Raw genomic sequence first — 20,513 nt, forward strand, 5'->3', positions numbered from 1 at the left:
AAGTGTCTTAATTTCATTACCCCGATTCCCCGTTTCCTCTGCCGATCAAGCGCGTAGAATTATCGAGCTCCCAAGGCTATTCATTCAACAATAAACCTCGATTTAAAAAACAAAAAAACGTAAACACATTACATTAAACAAAGAGAAATTTAACTTTTGCAATTGTGTTTTATCAAATTTCTAATTCTTATTTCTGATTTGTTCATATTTTTATGGTGAAAATAAGTCCAAGCGCGACATAATTATGACTTTTTTAGCGACATTATTAATTAATTAATACTGTTAATTATACTCTAAAATTGGCGTAATTATATTGTGTTTGGACTCATTTTCATCGTAAAAATACATACAATTCAAAAATTATAATTATTAACTTCTTACTTGAAAATTACAAAAGTTTAAATTTTAGCTTGCGACTATTGTCAAGAGTGTTTATGTTTTCATTGTTTTTATGGTGCTCGCTCTCGAGACTCGATCGCTCGGCTTTCGGTCACTACCACAGGCTCAAGTGGGTGTGTCCACTGCCCGTGTGTTTGCATTAGTATTAACTTTTACTGAATCTTAGCGTTTGTGGGCTAACAATGCGACCAATAGAATCATCCGTCTAAGCAAATCCAATTAAAACTGAGGATCTTTAATCGCTAATAACTTTTTAATTAAGGGTGCTAGCCACAAAGTGGTTTGAACTTTTGTACTCGAAATTTTACACTCTATCCGAATATCCCGGATTGGCCATAGTTAACCGGACACCCTGTATATATAATTTATCGATTACTTTTTACTACATAAAACTATTTGTAGTAATGAACTAATATCTGCGTCGTGCTCCTTAACCTGGTCGCGCGACCAAATAACGTGAATTTAACTGAGGTTCATCTAAGGCCGAGTCCCACCAAGCTCTATTAAGTTAAGTATAATTAAGTAGTGGTACCAACCCATGCAGATGTTTGGAATAATTTCAACTTGAAAGTTGGTAATATTTAAATTGTAACTCTCGAAAATTTCAGGTAGTTTCAGAGGGGAAAATTAAAATATCACAAAGGAGGGGATATACATATTAATTAATTTCCCACATTTCATCCCCATGATTGCATAGATATTTGATAAGGTTGAGCCAATTTTTGAGAATATATTAGTGTTGCAAAGATGTCTAATTGGAAAAGAAATGAAAATTTTTCCTATGACGAAAAAATTGCATTTATTCAAATAATAAAAAAGTATGCATCAGTAATTGAATCAAAGAAAACAGATGGTGTAGGTTTAAGAGAGAAGTCAAATGCTTGGTACGAAGTTAGTAAAGAATTCAATAATTTGTATTCTTCCAGTAAGAAAACTGTAGATATTTTAAAAAGGCTATGGAATTATTTAAAAGCTTCTGCGAGAAAACACATTGCAAAATTAAAAAGGGAGACATACTTAACAGGTATTTTTCTGAATATATAAATTATAACACTTAATTATAAATTAGAGACAATTTTATATATGAAACTTAAAATCTGTTAGGTGGTGGAACTCATGATGTAAAACCAAATGATATTTATGACAAAGTACATGAGATATAATTGGCCTGTCTATAGAAGGACTTTCAAATGCATATGATAAAGATGCCATTATAAGTCAGAATAATATAAGAAGTTTAATCGAAGATGACGAAAATAATAATTCAAATTCAGTTAATTGGATGATCCTGTTTTTAAGGTTAATATATAGCTGCAACGTAATAAAAATGTAACAACTATAATTCATTGTCAAAATGTTATAAATCTTTAATTTTTATTTATTGTTTTCAGTATTTAGTAGACAATGATCATATAAAATCATGGAGTACATGGGATCCTAAGCAATTAAAATCACCATTAGGTACACCCTTAAATAACTCCATTGAGAGGAACTTATCTTTGCATACTTAAAAAAATATTAATGTTTCTTCGATTGGGAAAAAACGAAAGTTGATACTAAAATAACCTTAGAGCAAAGTAAACTAGAATTAACAGAATTAATGCAAAAATATTTTTGTGAAAAAGGAGAATTAGAAAAACAACTTATAGAAATCCAATGTCGAAAAGAAAAACTACAAGTTGAATTATTAGAATTAGAGATTAAGCATAAATCTATGCTAGTAAGGATGGTTTTTGTAGTAATTTAAGTAATTGCTGTCAAATAATAATATAATTAATCTTTACCAGTTTCAGTCTTCTAACAAAGAAAATTAATTAAGCACGTTAATGGGTGGAAACATTCAATTGGAAAAATTAATACTGTGATTGTGGAACTTAAAACTATATACTTTACTAAGTTAAAAAATAATTTACATACGTTATATAAAAAAATCTGTTAAGTGTCTTTTTTGCATTTACTTATATTGTGGTATTTTATTTTAATTAAGTTGCTGTGATGTACGTTATATGTGATATTATGATAAGTTGCAATAAAAGCTTGGACAATATTTTCTATGATATATAAGATATTATCACTTCCTATCTATAATTAATTTTATTAAAAACTTATTAATTATGTTTTACTTAATTATGTTATTAATAAGGATGAGTTAAATTGGAAAAAAGGCTATAAGAGAGGATTATCGTAAATAAAATGCAAATTAATATGCATTTGATATCAATAATCTTGAAAAAATCACTCAGATCAAATTATGTATTTTAATTTGAATTAAATAAATACTGATTAGATTTTCATACTTTATAGGAGCCTGCAAATAAAAAAGTACCTGTTATATTTATATATGTATAATGCACAAAAATTAAAAACACGATAATACAACCTTCGAAAATAATTATTGATTAGATATTGTCTTTCGTCTGCTTGCAGATTATTTTTTAATTCTTCTACCATAATATTATATTCATTTTCATTTAAATATTCTATATCACATGCTAATCTTGTTATGTTGTGCAAAACAACGCATGCTACAATCATTGGTAGAGTCCTTTCAGGAGTGCAAAATCGAGATCCCGTTGAAAGTACTGCAAATTTCCTAACTAAATTTCCAAAACATCTTTCCACCATTGATCGAGTACAAATGTGTGACTCGTTATAGAGTCCCGAGTCGAAATTTAAACTCTTTTTTAGTACTTTCTAAAGCCTGATCTCACACTTATTTGTAGTATCAAATTAGGCTTTATTAAACACTATTTTAATCCGGAATACGCACGGAATCAGCAGTCAAACAGGACAAGAAAAAGAACTGATTATGTTCTGATTTAATTCTTATTTTCATCTGTTAATTCATTCTAATCTTAGTTTTGATGTCGCCTTGAATTTTAGATCTGTTTCCAAACTGGATTTTTATCATATATATATATATATATATATGAACCTGCAACAAAATGTCCCAAAGCATGCAGATGAAATCTATTACTTCATAAACTATTACAATAAAATATTCAAGTTTTATATATTATCTTACTAAAAAGGTAAAATCTAAAGACAACATTTTTTATATTACTGTGCGGAATTAAATTTTGTTTTATGTCCATATTCTGAGATATTTGGAATGGCGAACCCATACTGCATGTAAAAATGAGTTGAAATAACAAAACTTACATAAAAATATCCAACATACTATCTTTAATCTACTTTTACTAAAATTCAAATCTTATAACATACAGTGTCACGTATTCGAATATATAATATACAATATTTTTTTATAAACATTTACTAAATAGTATTGCATCTATTCATCCGATAAATTTTCGTCCTCTGATAATTTATTATCCACGAAATTCTCTTGGCGTTGCTTTTGCTTCTTACTACTTCTATTGAACTTAGTTTGAAGTTCCTCATCGTCAGTATTAACATTTCTATTGAAAAATGTATATTATCGGTTAAATAATTTTGTCTATATGCAATTTAAACGGAATGATTATATAACTAAATAAATATAACTACTCTTCAACAAGTTTTGATTTTCTTTTCACGGGCTTCCGATTCGCCGTTAGTTTATTTATATGTTGTATAAACATTTGATCTGTTATTATTTCCTCTGTTTTGGAATTTATAAAATCTGAAATAGATATAGATTAAAAAGAAAATTAATAATTATAAGAAGATTACATTCTTAGTTTCAATGTCATATGTACAGATGGTATAGTATATATATAGCTTATTTTTTTAATAAATAGATTACGTTATATGGTCAAATATTATTACAATTTAAAAGAGACGGCCAAATATAAAAGATAAATTCAGTAAAATTCGCACACATCTTATTTAGCTATAATGATGTAAAATATAGAATTCCGAATCATATTAATTGCGAAAAGAATGTCACATTAGACGTAGAAATCATACATTTGATCAGTTTATAACTTACTATGCAAAGTAGAAAATAATCTGGGATGGATACCAATTGTTCCACGCGTTCCCTTGGCTGTTAAATGTTTCAAAACATGTCCGTATATTTCTACTAAAATCTCTGTCACCAATTTTTTCCAATTTTTATGGCCTTCGAAATTCATATTAATGATGTTAAATCGAGTTTCTGATATAAAAACATTCGAATTTTTTACAATTTCCACCTTTCCTCTCTTGGCAGTAGAAAAATCATCAATTATCTAAGAAGAAATACATGTATTAGATTTTTATATGAATATTGCAATTTGGAAGTCGTCAAATAATGAAACTGTATTAAACAATTATATCGTAGAAATTTGAAACAACAAACCCCATCAATATAAAGAACTTTAAATGTTTAATTATTTTATATTTATTTCCTTACTTTTGCTAATTCTTCGTTGAGCTTCGTCTTTAATTTAAGGTCATACGAATATTGCATGGATGCCAACAATCTTTTTTGGAAATTTATCTGTTCTATTGTAACTATAAATAAAATTATTGATTATTTTAATTATCACGAATTGCGTATAGATTGCATAAATATAGTATATTTTTGCATCCCTGCTTTATGGCATTTTAAATGACGGACAAATCATATTTACCATTTGGTATTTTGAATAAGCAGTGCGATATCATATACGAATTATCCGCGTTTATTTCTTCTTCCTGTACAGACTCTTTTCTTGTGAATTCTTTTTCGTCCTTTTTATTATTTAATGAGTAGCTGCAACTAGCTTGATCACTACGCGTATCGTAATCTTTCTCCTCGTCTTTCTCCAAATCTTCGTCAGAATCTTTATTTTTAAAAATAGAATCCGTATCGGAGTTGCTATTTTCAAAATCGAAATATTTTTCTTCCTTTCTCTTGCTTCCTTTATCTCTTTGTACAACTTTTTCTGTACTTTTAAAAATTGTATTCATTTCGGATATATTATCCTCCATATCCAAACAATTTTGCTCCTTCCTCTTTTTATCCTTCGCATGTTGTATACGTGTTTCTGTGTGTTTAGAAATTATAGCTTTTGCAAATGCTTTCTTTTTTTCAGGAACAATTTGGCCATTTTCGTCAATAATTAATGATTCCAAGTCAGTTCTATTATCTAAAAATTTTGAAATGAGATTTAGTACTATTAATTACATTTCCAATAGGATCATTTATTCTAACAGGAAAATTCGTCTCAATAACGAATTTCGCTACCAGAACTAATTTAAGTATAGGTTATATATTTCTTCCTATTGTCATAAGAAACAAAATAACCTGTACTAAAGACAGTTTCATTTATAAGGTATGACAATGAATAACAATTTAACTTATTTTCAAAAGAATGTGTTTAAAGTGTAGTAGGGGAGGCAGGGGATAGTTGTGACATTTTATATTATATTTAAAATAACTAGTTAATTAATCATATATTTTAAATTAAAATCAAATGCTGTTCTTTCTACATCATAACACTATATTATCCGCTATAAGCAATTCTTATATACCTATTAGGCTGTCTTTAATTTAATAATTTTTAAATAATATTGCTTGCAACTTATTGCCCCAGTCTTGGGGTAGGTTGTTACATCATAGGGGGTAAAAAGTGATAAATTTTGTCTCTTTAAAATTGGATGCAAAGGTAAATAAAATAAAACAGAATTATATTTTTCTTTATTAACTTTTAACTAATTTATTTGTTTAACTTGAATGAAGATATGATTATTACAAAGTTTTAAACATATTAGATCAAAAATAATGCACCAATTAATCAGAATCGTCTTCAGATTTACAATTGAAACAAATATAATGCAAAACATCACCTTTCACACATTTAACGTGACACCAATTTCCACACTGCATACACTGAACCCACTGTGTACCAGGCTTACTTGCATTAAACGATTTATAGCAAATTAAACAAAAGCATTCATCATGTTTTTTTTCATTATTATATTTTACTTTTTTTTTCTTCACGCACACTTCCTTTTTGCTTTTAACCTTTCGTTTTTTATTTAACTTTTTATCTTCTTCTTCCTTCAATAATTGTATCTCTGGTGAATCAGTTAAAATAGCAGATTTTCGTTTTTTTCGTGATGTATTCTTAATTCGAGGAGGTGCCTTTGGATACGGTCGAATTTCTTCTGGATTAAAATTAATAGGGCCAGGCGATAAATTTTTATCTGGATTAGATGGACCTGCAACTGGTAAAATTTGATCTCTTTGTTCATTATTTTGTTCTGTTAATACCCTGTCAGTGGCAAAGGCAGAAAGAAAATCTTTTTCCTGAAATATACTATTATTTAATGGGAAAATTCCAGTTTTGCGAAATCCAGCAATAATATTAACCGGATTTAGTGCCATCGGAAGAGCTTCTTTTACTATGGATGGAATATTGTGTATACTCATTGTCTTTCCGGCATTGTTTCTTAGCCAAGCATCTTGCTTATTGGAACAATAATTTTTAAAAGGACCATAAACACTTACGTCCAGTGGTTGCAATTTGTGGGAGCAATGCGGTGGAAATGATAATAATATTATATTATTATTCTTTGCTTTTTCAACCACACTGATGCTTAAGTGCGAACAATGATTGTCCAACAGTAAAAGTACAGGGTTCGAAATAGATGGCTTTACATGATCGATGAAATGATTTAGAAATAATTCAAATTCTATTTCAGTCATCCAACCTGACTTATTCCCAGCACCGATACATCCTGGTGGACCATCGCGTATAAAATAGTCTCTATATCTAATTCTAGGGAATATAAACATACAAGGAACGGAATTTCCAGTTGCATTGACTGCTACACAAACAGTAACAAGAGAACCTCTTTCAGCCGAAGTTACAGATCCGACTTGTTTAGCTCCTTTTGTTGCTATAATTTTTCTCGGTTTTTGTACAGTAGTAACTCCTGTTTCATCTACGTTCCAGATATGAGAAGGAGTTAGCTTATATTTGTCAATTATTGAAGTTAATTTTGTAAAAAAATTATCAATATTTGTCTTATTAAATGAGGTAGCACGGCTTAAGCTGGTAGCTTCAGGAATTCTTATTGAAATCATAGAATTATGTCTTTTTAAAAAAGCAGTAAACCAGTCTACACCTGCTTCTTTATTAATTCGCCATGATTGTGGCATTTCAATATGATATTTAAGCGCACATTCATAAGCAATTTTTCTAATATCTTCTGGAGTTAACCCATAATAAATTTGGCTACATTTAATTATATAATCGGTCAAGATTTTCTCTTGCTGTTTATCAAAGACCTGTCTGTTTGGCCGATACCCTATTGTAACAGAATCTATGGATTTTCCTTCATCTAAGGCTATTTTTCTTTTTTTTAAATATCTTGCCAGAGTCATGTGACATAAACCAAAATCTTTCGCTACTCTGCGAATTTTCATTGTATTGTCTTCCTGTATAATAAGAGCAACTTTTTCAAATAATTCTTTTGGTTGTGTACCACGTTCAGTTTTTCTCTTATATACTCGCATTTTCTATAAAATAAATTAATAATAATAGTTTTATGGTTTTAAATAAAAGTATCTATAATTTAACACGATGACTTAAACATAAACCAATTTTAGCGTAGAAATTTAAGAGTCTAGGTATCTATAACTTGAGGTCAATTGTGACACGTAACATCTAGCCCCGAAAATTTATAACATTTTGCCCCGACTACACAATTACATCTTTAATGCATAAAAAAAGTCGTAAAAGAAGATTTGGCTTTTCTATTATATACTGAGATCATTAAAAAACTTCAAATTTATATAAATATACACAATTGCTATATGATAAAATAATTTATAATATTAAAAAATAAAAAATAAGGTTTACAAGAAAAATTTACAAACCTAGTATTTTCAGCAGCTACTCCTATATCTTCCTTCATCGACAATATTAGTGCGACTAAGATACTTAATCCATTAGCGGACGTTATAAGAAGCATTTACTTGTATTGATGCTCTTCTACAATATGTTTATTTACCTGTTTTTCATCTGTAACTTCTTACCCCCGTAACAACTAGCCCCTGTCTCCCCTATTTTTAAAAATACATACCGCTTATTTTAATAATTCTAGTAGCAAACCATTCTTTTTTTCCTGCAACTTTATCCAACCACAATAATTTGAAGTTCTTTCCTTCATAACGATCGCACGGTTTAATCAATTTACAATTTATTACATCCACCGTTTTTGACTCTTTCCAAAATATTGAAGCATATTTTTCATTTTTTAAACCTTTTGACGCCATTTGAACAGTTTTACATCAAATTGATCTTAAATCCAGACGCACCCACATAAACTATCTGAAGCTGTCAACAGAAGCTGTTTCTAAGAGACATATTCATCGATCTTCGAACAACAGAATAGTTCAGAACAGTAATTCGCGCATAATATTTTCTTCGGTTCTTCGATGAGGTTAATTTTCCATTGGATTTTTAAGTAAAAATAATATTTCAATAATTATAAGCATGCGAAAAAGATTTTGTCAACTAACGAGCAATGCTCAGCGAAGATATTATAAAAGATTACTATCACATGGAAATAATGAAAAGTAATTATATAATACGCTTCCGATAAAAAAATTAATCGTGCTATTATAATACTTTTTTTGATAAATGTTCAATCAAAAAATGGAAATATCAATCTTTTTCAGTAGTCCTTCACCAGACAGTAATGAAAATAGAGCTGTTGGGATTGTCGAACATTCTGAACAAGATAATCATCAAAATGATAATTTTCAAGACGATGTTAATCCAAATATTAGAAACATTGATCTAAATAGCGAATGTAGTGATGAAATTATGAATACTGAAGATGATATATATTATGATGCAGCCGTCGAAAATGTTTCAAGTGATGATGATATTAATGATAATAATGAATCATCAGATAGTGAAGAAGATGATGGGAATGTAACAAGCATCGATGATTTGGATAAAAAGCCCCTTTATGAAGGAGCACCGTTAACTGTGGAAGAGAGCATGCTGTTAATACTAAATTTAGTTTTGAAATACAATCTTACGGATACTTTAATATCTGATCTTTTAACAGTTATAAATTTCCACTGCATTCAAAAAAATTTTAAGAAAATGAGCTTGTATAAGTTTCGAAAATTTTTTAAAGTTGAAAGTAATCAACACACAAAACATTTCTATTGTGCAACATGCAAAACTCCAACATCAAGTAATCAAGAATGTAAGCGATGTAAAAAAGACACAGTTTGCAATTATTTTATTAGTCTATCTATTATAAAACAGTTAAAAATTATTTTGGGACGAGCAAACTTTTTAAAGCTTCTAAACCATCGAGCTGATTGTCAAAAAGAAAAAAATGATGCTATTGAAGAATTATATGATGGAACTGTATACGATGAGTTTGTGACTAGTGGCTTTTTATCAAATGTATACAATATTTCACTCAGTTGGTTTACTGATGGTGTACCTATTTTTAAATCATCCAAAATAAGTTTTTGGCCCTTTTATTTACGGATAAATGAGTTACCATTTCGTATTAGAATTAGTCGAGAAAACACAATATTAGCGGGAATATGGTTTGGATCAGAAAAACCTGAAGCAAACTATTTTCTAAGCTCGATTAAAGACGAATTAGATACCTTATATAATAAAGGCGTAAACATAAAGTTTGATGGTTTGGCAGAAAACATAAAATTACGAGCCGTTTTGTTAACCGGCACATGCGATCTTCCTGCCAAAAGTTTATTTCTAAATCTAATTCAATATAATGGCAAATTTGGATGTCCATCATGTGAATATGAGGGAAATAGATGTCAGCTACCCTCTGGTAAATTTATTCATGTTTTTCCATATAAAAAGAATTGTTTTCCACGCATATTAGAGCGAACGTTAGAACATGCAAAGTTAGCATTACAACATAAAAAAGCTGGAATACTTCCTCCAAACAAAACAAGTGTTTACGGAGTAAAGGGTTCATGTTTCCTGTCCCTCATAATGCCGAATTACATAAAGGGAACAGCCATCGATTCAATGCATGCCGTTTTTCAGGGCGTTACAAAAAAGTTGTTATATCTTTGGTTTGACTCATCGTTCAGTACTTCACCTTATTCACTTCGTAGCGTTATTGATGTAATTGATAACTTATTGTTAAATATCAAACCTCCAAAATTTATCCATAGATTACCTAGTAGTATTAAAAAATTTGATAGATGGAAAGCATCAGAACTAAAATATTGGCTGCTATATTATGCTGTACCATTGATGAAAGGAATAATGAGACCTAATTACTTTGACCATTTTTTACTTTTAGTAACAGCTATAAGCATATTAAACGCTGATTCTATTTTACCTCCTCAAATAGGGGAAGCAAGATTTCTTTTAAATAAATTTGTTAAAAATTTCGAAAATCTTTATAATTTACAGTTTTGTAGCATAAATATACATCAGTTAATCCATTTAGCAGATGATGTACAGAAATTCGGCCCATTATGGGTGCATACATGCTTCTCATATGAGAATATTAATGGCCAACTCCTAAAAAATGTTCATGGTACAAAAAATATTGAATCTCAAATTTCAAAATCACACTGGCAAATTTTAAAATTATCATCCAAAGTTTCAAATATACCAGCTGGGCCGTTGTTGAATCATATCTTACAGCATAAAAAACAAGTTAAAATTATTGAATCCTTTCATGAATGTTGTAGTGTTGGTACATACATAAAATTAACAGAGTTACCTGCAGAAATCATTCAAACGTTTGATAATCATTTCAATAATAATAATTCGATAAGAAAATATCACAGACTTTTAAAAAATAGGCTGTTATATGTATCCGAATCCTATTCAAAATCTATAAAAACTAATTCGTCTTTTGTTGAGTATAGTTACGGTGACAATATCAAATGCTTTGGAAAAATTTTATATTTTTTAAAAATAAGCAACTGTGCGTGCTCTGAAAACAAATGTTTATGCAATGGTGATCATTTTGCAGTTATTAACTATTTAGAAGGTTGTGAAATCAATTGTTATTTGTCACCTCAAATAAAAGTTCCCCATATGTTTAAGTATTTTAATACTAATATTGTTAACGTAATTCCAGTGACGGCTTTAATTACTACGTGTTTCAATATAATTAATAGTTTAAATGAATACTATATTGTGAAACCTGTTAATAAACATGAATCTGAATAAATTTATTAGTATTGAGCTGATCAAATTGTGTATGTGAAAGATTTAACCCGGTAATGGTTCCGGCAAAAACAAATGAAAAGGGGATAAGAATATGGGATAGATAAGATTACAATTCCTGGAGGAGTGAGGAAAGGAGACGAAGAGTGTGCGCCGAAGCGAGATGGCCTGAGAATCCCGGACCGCTCACCCCGACACACCTCTGATCTCCAATAGTGTATTATAGTTGTAACGTGTTATTTAAAAAAAAACAAGATAAAACTAAAAATATCATCAGGTTTAACTGAATTAAATTTGGTCTTTTAAAAAGACTGAGATCAGAAGACAATTCATACATAAAACTTTTCAAATATTTAGCAGAGTAAATTCAGTATTATGGTTGAGACAAATTCTTAATATAACAATTAAATTGGGACGACAAATTTTGCAGTCATATTGATAAGAATATTTTCAGACCTTAATAAGGCCGAGATCAGAAGGTGGCTTGTCTGAAAATATGGTAATCGAAATCAGAATATATAATTCAACTTTCAAATATTTGGAAGAATAAATTCAGTTGTGTCATTAAGATAAATTTTTGTTATTAAGAATGAAATCAGAACTAAATAATGAGATCAGGTTTATCAAAATCTTTTCAGAACTTATTAAGATCGATATAAAAAAATAAAAATATAATAGGGTGAAATCAGAATTAAAACCAAGTTTCAAATATTTGGCAGGTTAAGATCAGATCTTTTATTAGTATCAAATAAGCATGTACCGAATAAATTCAGATCTAATAGAATTGAATCAGTTCTAAATAAGACTTAGATTAGACTTATCAGTATAAAAAATGTATTAAAATTTCGACTCGGGGTGTTTCTGCTGGCGTATTTGGATTAAGCAAAGGGGTTAATAAGTATGGAAGACATGGATAGCCTGAATCCCCTAATAATATGCTACTCCCAAATTCTTTATTTTAAAAGCGTGCTTTCATTCTGCAATTATCAAAAATTGTTGCATCATGAGTCGCTCCAGGCCAGCGTGCAACAATATCTATTATCTCTAATTTGGAGTTTACAATCGCTTGAACGTTTATAGAAAAGAAGCCTTTTCTATTTCTAAACAGCTCACTATTATCTCCGCCTGAAAGTAGATATCTATTTTATCAACATATATTTAATTTATTATATACCTTAATAGAAATTGTGTATATTTTATATATGATACCACTAAAAGAAAATATCTATTTTTTATACCATAAGATCTGATTCTAACGTGTATACAGTCAATAGCACCTAGTACTAAGGGAAAACCGGCCACATAAAAGTTCTTCATTTCTGCTTGTACTCTTATATGCGCCTCAGAAGGAACCTTTATAGATTCCTCATGAAGTTCAGCTATTGCAACCACAACTTTGTCTATTATTCTATGAGCACTGCTTTTACTGATACCGCAAAAGTCAGCCATTGTTATAATAAACGATCCAGTTGCCAAAAATCTTAATGTCAGAAGTAGTGGAATTTCCGGTTTAATCGTGTTATTTCTAAAATTAAACATCCAACTCAGAAAGTATTTTAAAATCAACTTGTATACATAAGAAAAGTCATAATTTAAAGCAATAACTGTTAAAACTATTAGATCTTACGACATTATTACAACCTAGTGAGGAAACAGTCTGCTACTGCATGATATCAATGAAATGTTGAATCGATGTTATAATAACTTATTATTTTCTTACTATATAGGAACGATAAAATTATTACAAAAGATACCTCTCTGTATCATGAAGTAATTGGTGCTCTATTTTATTCAATAATTCGGTAAATTGATTTTTTAATAAGCGGCACCTCCTTCGGAAATTAATGATATCCAAACGCTCAAACCAATTGATTCTTTCCCATATTTTTCTCGGCCTCCTTTCACGAATTTCAAGAACATTATTATTTTCTTCATCCGTACTATCACTACTCAATATCCACTCTAAAATATTTTCTTCTGTATTCTGCATGCTTAAAATTTTAATTTATTCATATTAACATAAATCTGTTATTCATAGCATAATGATCAAGATACACGGTAGTGTCTCGACGGCAAGTACATATAAAAGTAGATAATGACATGTTTATACCGCCGAGCACTACCGTTAACTTATACAGTAGGTTTGGCCGCCTCATTTTTCAAACCGATTTATTTCCGTGAATGATCCACTGTCATGATTTAAGTAAAGCTTTCCTTAAACTAGTTTGGAACAAGCTTTCATTTAAAACCATGAACATTAAAAACGGTTCATGCAATCCAGAGATCTCATACTGAGTGAGTTATATATATATATATAGATCGAAAATAGAGATTCTTCTCCTTCATAATCTTCTTCTTCTTCTTCTCCAGCCAGAGTGTATGTCTCGAGCTGAAGTTGGCTGCTTAACGTAGGTTTAGTGACGTCAGTAGACGTAAACGTAAATATAGTTGCACACAATCGTAAACAGTGTGTCTGTGTGTGTATCTCAGCGATATATATTTACTCTGTTTATTACGATAAATCAGGTTAAGCTGCAAGATTGACAGTATTAACCTTAAAATAATTTGAACTAAATTTCGTTATAAATAAATGAAAAAACAATATTAGACTGTTCCTATTTGAATCCGATGAGGTTATACTCATTAAACGAATTTTTTACATAAAGGAATCAACAAATTAGATAAGCATAACAATGAATTTTATAATATTAAATGTAATATATTTTGTGGTACTTTGTGGAATTTTATTTCAGATTAAATTATTGTGATGTGTTTATTGTATCATTGCTGAGGATACAGCTGACGGGATGAAGTAAGATTAATTTTCAACACTGTGCCAAGGAGAAGTATACTTTCAATATTTATGTGCATCGGTGATTGCCAAGATTGTAAGATATTGTTAAGGTATTTGAAAATCATATGCTAAACTTCCAGGTACAGAAATCATTAACAAAATACATGTTTAGCTATTTCTTTTCTTTAAACTGATGAGGATATCAACTGTTTAATAGGTTTCAGATTAAATTAAGGTAAAAAAATGCTTATTTGGATGATGTGAGATTCCAAAAAAATATTATTTACGTAGAATACAAGTTGACCAGTACTTGGATTTGAGCTAATTATATGATAGTACATTTTAAAAAAGAAACAAAGATATAATATATATGTCAAGCACAAATATTGAATGCTTTGTAACAATTAATTAGATTAAATAAAAATATTACTTCATTTGAACAATCTTAAGATATATATCAGTTTACAAACTGATCAATTTGTCGTGTAAGATTGTAAATTTTTAAATTGCAGGCATACAGTGGATGAAAATAGGAAATTGGCAGCAGAATATCTATGAACTAGAGGCTTCAATCATCTTATCTGTGGTATTTCCTGATACAGAATGTCCAGAGGAAGATAAAAATGATCTTAGTTTGGCAGAGGGTATGTCAGAACTCTTTGGTGATGTTGAGACCTGGAGTATATAATAATATGAAAAAAGGAGTAAATTTAAAGTAAAATTTTGAGAAAAGAAAGACTTGCAATCAGTTTGGACTGAAATTCTTTAGAATATGAGACTGATAGTTTACAAATATTATGACCAGAACATCTGGAAGCTTATAATTATGAAAATACTACCAATTTATCATTTTTCATATTATAGTCATACAGTAGATAAAAGTAGGAAATTGACAGCAGAATTTCTTAGAAACTGAGGGTTCAATGATATTCTCTGTGGTATTTCCTAATACAGAATGTCCTGAGGAAGATAAAAATAATCTTGGTTTGGCAGAGCATACGCCAGAACTCAATGGTGATGTTGAAACCTACACTGAGAAAAAAATTTACTTAAATTAAAGAAATCCATTTATTTGAATCTGTATTTACTTGAAAATAATGAGCATCACTAAAAATGAGTAAGTATTGTTATTTTCAAGTATATGAAACATTTAAACAAAATATACATATTATTGGATTTATATTTACTTGATTAGAATTGTTATATACTTCGAATAACTAAATATTATTAGAATCAAACGTATAGCAAACGTTTGTTTTAGAAATATCTATTTACTTGTAATCTGTTCCCAAACACAAACAAATTATTTATTTCATTACATTTTTATATTGTTTAAAAAAAATATATATTTATTTCGTTTTAATCCACAAATTTCAAATAAATATTTACTCTCAGTTAAAGAGAATCATTTCTTACAATCAATTATTTATTTGAAGTAAATCGTTATATAGCCTTATGTCAACAGTATTATTTCTTGATGGCAAGCATTAAAAATTAGTATAGTTCAATAAATATTTTAAAAAAGTAAAATTATCTTTATTCAATTGAAAGAAGATTCTATAAAAGCAAGTACATGATATTTTTTATTAAATATCGCATTAATTCACTGAAAACAAGCAAATAATTTTTAAGTTCAAAAAAATATTTTCTTTTAATAAACAGTCTAAAAGATTATAGTTATCCAATAACTCAAATATATGATTTATTTAAAATAAAAAAATATAACAATTACCTACAGAAATATATTGATCCAAATTGAAATTAGTAATTACTTCATATTAGATTCAATAAATTACAGAATTTTATATAAAAAATATGTGGTTCAATTAAATAAAAAATCTCTTACTTCAATTATACATAGAGTTTAAAACCAAATAATTTATTTGTTGTACGAAATAATTCAAATTTTTATTGCAAAACAGAAAATAGATAAAACAAGTATATATAATTATTTAAAATTAATAAATGATAAAAGGCTAACAACAACTCAATATGGTTTCGATTTGAATGAATATTCGTTCAGCTGAAAATATTATTTACTTTGTTTAATGCTGAAGTATCTTTTATAGCAAACCTTTTATTTACTTCATTCAAACTATTTCATTTGTTAAAGCCAAGCAGATACATGAGAGAGCTGAATATAGAAGTATTTGATTTTCAAAAATTTTATGCAACCCACAGCAAATCAATATGATTTCGATTTTAATGAATATTCCTTCAGTTTAAAAGATTATTTAGTTCATTTAATGCTGAAGTATCTTTTATAGCAAACCTTTTATTTATTTCATTCAAACTATTTCATTTGTTAAAGCCAAGCAGATACATGAGAGAGCTGAATATAGAAGTATTTGATTTTCAAAAATTTTATGCAACCCACAGCAAATCAATATGATTTCGATTTTAATGAATATTCCTTCAGTTTAAAAGATTATTTAGTTCATTTAATGCTGAAGTATCATTTATAGCAAACCTTTTATTTACTTCATTCAAACTATTTCATTTGTTAAAGCCAAGCAGATTGCTACACTACAAAAATTTTGGCTGACCCTTGGCTATTCGTAGACTGTAACTCAATCAAAATCTGAAATGTAAGTTGGGCGCCAGGTTCCCGAAAGAACCACTGTACTGTAGTGATCGCAAAATACTATAATCGTCAAACTAAAATGCCAACTAGCTCAGTGAGTATAAGAGTAGGATTGCGGAAGCGGAGAGTGGGTGAGTCCCTGAAACGTGAAATACGAAAGGATTTGGCAGTTCGGGTCAAAGTACTACACAATATATTCGATAATAGTTTCTCTATATTTCCGTAAAGACATCGCTGTATATGTCAGATCTCATAGCGCATAGATCGTTCTTCATATTTTACAAAACTATAATTACGGATGGCCTGGAATACGGTTTTCCGGAGTGCTCGGGATCACTCCAACGAATTTCTCTACTAAACTTCCAACAAATAAACTAAAGGCCTTCTCAAGGCAGGTGTCTCTCCTGCGACCTTTTAACGAAAACGAAACGGTACTTTCTCGAAGGGAACCGGACGGAGTAGCTCCTTTCGGGGAGAATTCACCTCCGGGGCTCCTTCCAACGAGAAAAGCGAACTGTACTCCCACGAGGTGATCGAACGAGGTAGCTCCTTTCGGGGAGAATTCGACCTCGGGATGCACCCCTGGTTAAACGCGACGAACTATACTGAACGTAACTGAAATTCGAAACTGAACGAATATCCCGGTCACTCTTTCATAACCGAATTCGACCCATCAACTATACTGTAAGCGCATATCCAAATTTCCGGAAACTACAAGACTTTAGTACGGCATTATATATACGGTAATCGATAAAAGAACTTAACAGAAGTTACATATAAAATTATATACATTTCATATCCGGAAGCCCATAGATGACTTGGTCCTTGAATTAATTGCGAATCTCAAAGTTTTCTCGACATTAGACTATTATTCCAATTCTCAAGTTATGTCTCTAATTCCCAATTCACGCACTTTGGGAGCAGGTTTAACTCGTAATTCGTGGTTTTTGGCGGTTTCACGGCTCTCAAGCGCGTTTTCCGAATATTACTCGTAGTATAAGGATTTCTAGGAGCTGGGACTCCCGCTAATCTTTTCCGCTGAAATCGACGGAGGCGGCTGGATCCCTCGGCGGAAGTAGAGCAGAGTCGAGCAGAGCAGTGTAGAGCTGAGCAGAGCAGAGCAGAGCGGAGTTGAGCAGAGCAGAGTAGAGCAGAGCAGAGCAGAGTGGAGCAGGGCAGAGCGGAGCAGAGCCGAGCAGAGCAGATCGGAGCAGCGTCGAGCAGGGCAGAGCAGCGTCGAGCAGCGTAGAGAGCCGGGCAGCGAATAGCCGAGCAGAGCGGCGTCGAGCAGAGCAGATCGGAGTAGCGTCGAGCAGGGCAGAGCAGAGCCGAGCAGAGTAGCTTCCACACTTTTATGAACTCCAGGCTTCACGTCGGAACTCTCTTTAAGGACTAACGTACGAGTTGCCAAAATCGCGACTGATCTCCTTCAGGACTAGATTACGAGTGTCGCAAAAATCGGGAGACACCAGCAACGAGCTGTTGGTCCCTTACCCCCAACTCTTCATAACTATATATAAATCTAATTGGCGGAGCCGATTAAGTTATTGGTACCACCAATCAGACCCAAGGTCCGACTTCTTCCGAAAATTCAACTTGAATGTTCGGGAGTTGCGGAAAGCCGTAGTTCGTTAGGCCCATTTAACACACGACTTATGGGCCACGATCGTCACTCTACTTTTATGACCTATCAATCACCGAACTTTATACTGTATTACAGATGATAGGTAGGCCAAGCGTATATGACACGGTATTATGGCCTTGATACTGCGACCATAATATGTCTCATGGTTCTATAGAAAGACATGTATAGTGTTTTAGTGAACATGTACTATCTTAAAATAGTACAGGGTCACAAGATACATGAGAGAGCTGAATATAGAAGTATTTGATTTTCAAAAATTTTATACAACCCACAGCAAATCAATATGATTTCGATTTTAATGAATATTCCTTCAGTTTAAAATATTACTTAGTTCATTTAGTGCTGAAGTATCTTTTATAGCAAACCTTTTATTTACTTCATTAAAACTATTTACTTTTTTGAAGCCGAGCAGGCGGATGAGACAACTGACTATATAAATATTTGTTTTTAAAAATTATATGGAACCCACACAGTAACTCAATATGATTTCGATTTTAATGAATAATCCTTCAGCTTAAAATATTATTTACTTATTCTAATACCAAGGTACATAATATTAAGTCAAATAGTCCATGTTATACCCCCATCGACTCCATACATGATTTCTTTGAATATTTTAACGTAAGGTGAGTTACATTCAAAATATTTTTACGGAGTTATATGAAATACGTTATATCCAGCATAAGAATTGAATTTCAACAGATACTGTATATTCAATAAGTGCTATTGGGATCTGACATAGTTGATGCGCTCCAAGTGGTAAAAAATGAAAGCAGAGGAAGCCCAGGTTTTACATTGATTCTTATGGATATTTTTCAATAAATTGTCATTTATTATTGAAAACATTACAACTTTTGAATTTGGGAGAAAAGTTTGTACAGATATTTTTCATCGAAATCATTATAACTCTCCTGTAGTTTCAATAGACATTTAGACACTTGGGCTTTCATGCGCCATATTCGTTTTTTTATTCATCTATATATATAGACTCTGCCCACGTGTCAGATCCCAATAGGCAGCACGGATAACAGTTTTCACTTGATCACACACACACAAATGTATATATATATATATTTTTTTTTCTTAATTTTTTCCCTTTAACTTACTATTATTAGTCGAACACAATTACGAAATAATCATTCTTACTGAAATAATGTTGATTAAAAATTTAGCGATGGTAATAGTCAAACGAAAACAAGAAATTATTTACAGGTAAATAATAGAAACAATACTTTATTTTCATCATAAATATATATTATACCTGTACGTATAACAATTGGAATACTTCAGAGCACCATAATATGTATATCGCCTTACATATACATGCATATACCACTAACATAATGACAATTCGAATACCTTACATCTTATTTTAAATACAACAGGGTATATATATAATATACAAACGTTATATACCATTTTCCTATAAAAACCCATAAATTGAACATGAGATCCTTATAATATGTAATAAACACTTTAACGCAGAAATTACATATAAATTATGTATAAAACAAAAATATATTTTAATACTTATCATAAGCAAATTAACTGAAGATTAACATTTCTTTTAATATAATAGTTTCTCTTATATTAGATAAATTACTGAGTATTAAACCTGGAACAAGTTATACATGTACTTATAAGATAGCAAATAAATCAGGACGATATATAGATTTCGTTTTACGTAAGTCTTAGTCTTTACAAGATTTTGCAAAATTTGTTATTTAATTTCATGCAAAATAAATTTTTAGATTCAATTACAAGCTATACATTTCACACCGTTTGATAAAATGAATTTGTACCTTTAACACAACGAAGTCGCAAATCAGAATTTACAATACGAGTTACCGGCAAGATTAGAGATTTTTTTTCATTAAAATACTTTAGGACTAAATGTACTGAATTGAAAAAATTAAAAGCTTCTCTTACACTTTGCAAAATTATTTCAGTCTCTTGTGGAATAAGAAATTTTTGGTTTAAGTT

General features: G+C 30.2%; 1 protein-coding gene across 1 annotated transcript; it reads right to left on the minus strand.

Moving 5' to 3' along the window:
- Positions 1-12,465: 12,465 nt before the first annotated feature.
- LOC136780757 (putative nuclease HARBI1) lies at positions 12,466-13,497 on the minus strand. Its single transcript, XM_066739314.1, has 3 exons — positions 13,262-13,497; positions 12,746-13,032; positions 12,466-12,632 (listed from the first exon to the last, which is right to left on the minus strand). Exons 1-3 carry the CDS (start codon positions 13,495-13,497, stop codon positions 12,466-12,468), a joined length of 690 nt encoding a protein of 229 aa, XP_066595411.1.
- Between the last annotated feature and the right edge of the window lie 7,016 nt (positions 13,498-20,513).

The sequence above is a fragment of the Prorops nasuta genome, unplaced genomic scaffold (genome assembly GCF_024137725.1).
Source record: "Prorops nasuta isolate Cenicafe-Biocafe unplaced genomic scaffold, Cenicafe_Pnas_1.2 PNAS00020, whole genome shotgun sequence".
In the NCBI taxonomy this organism is placed as follows: Eukaryota; Metazoa; Arthropoda; class Insecta; order Hymenoptera; family Bethylidae; genus Prorops; species Prorops nasuta.

Bases quoted from the DNA above. Each gene is read 5' to 3' on its own strand.
- LOC136780757 (XM_066739314.1), bottom strand. From the start codon at position 13,497: ATGCAGAATACAGAAGAAAATATTTTAGAGTGGATATTGAGTAGTGAT. The intron at 13,033-13,261 runs GTATCTTTTGTA...GTTTAATTTTAG, and splicing joins TTACTTCATGATACAGAGAG to AAATAACACGATTAAACCGG. The intron at 12,633-12,745 runs GTATAAAAAATA...ATCTACTTTCAG, and splicing joins CGTTAGAATCAGATCTTATG to GCGGAGATAATAGTGAGCTG.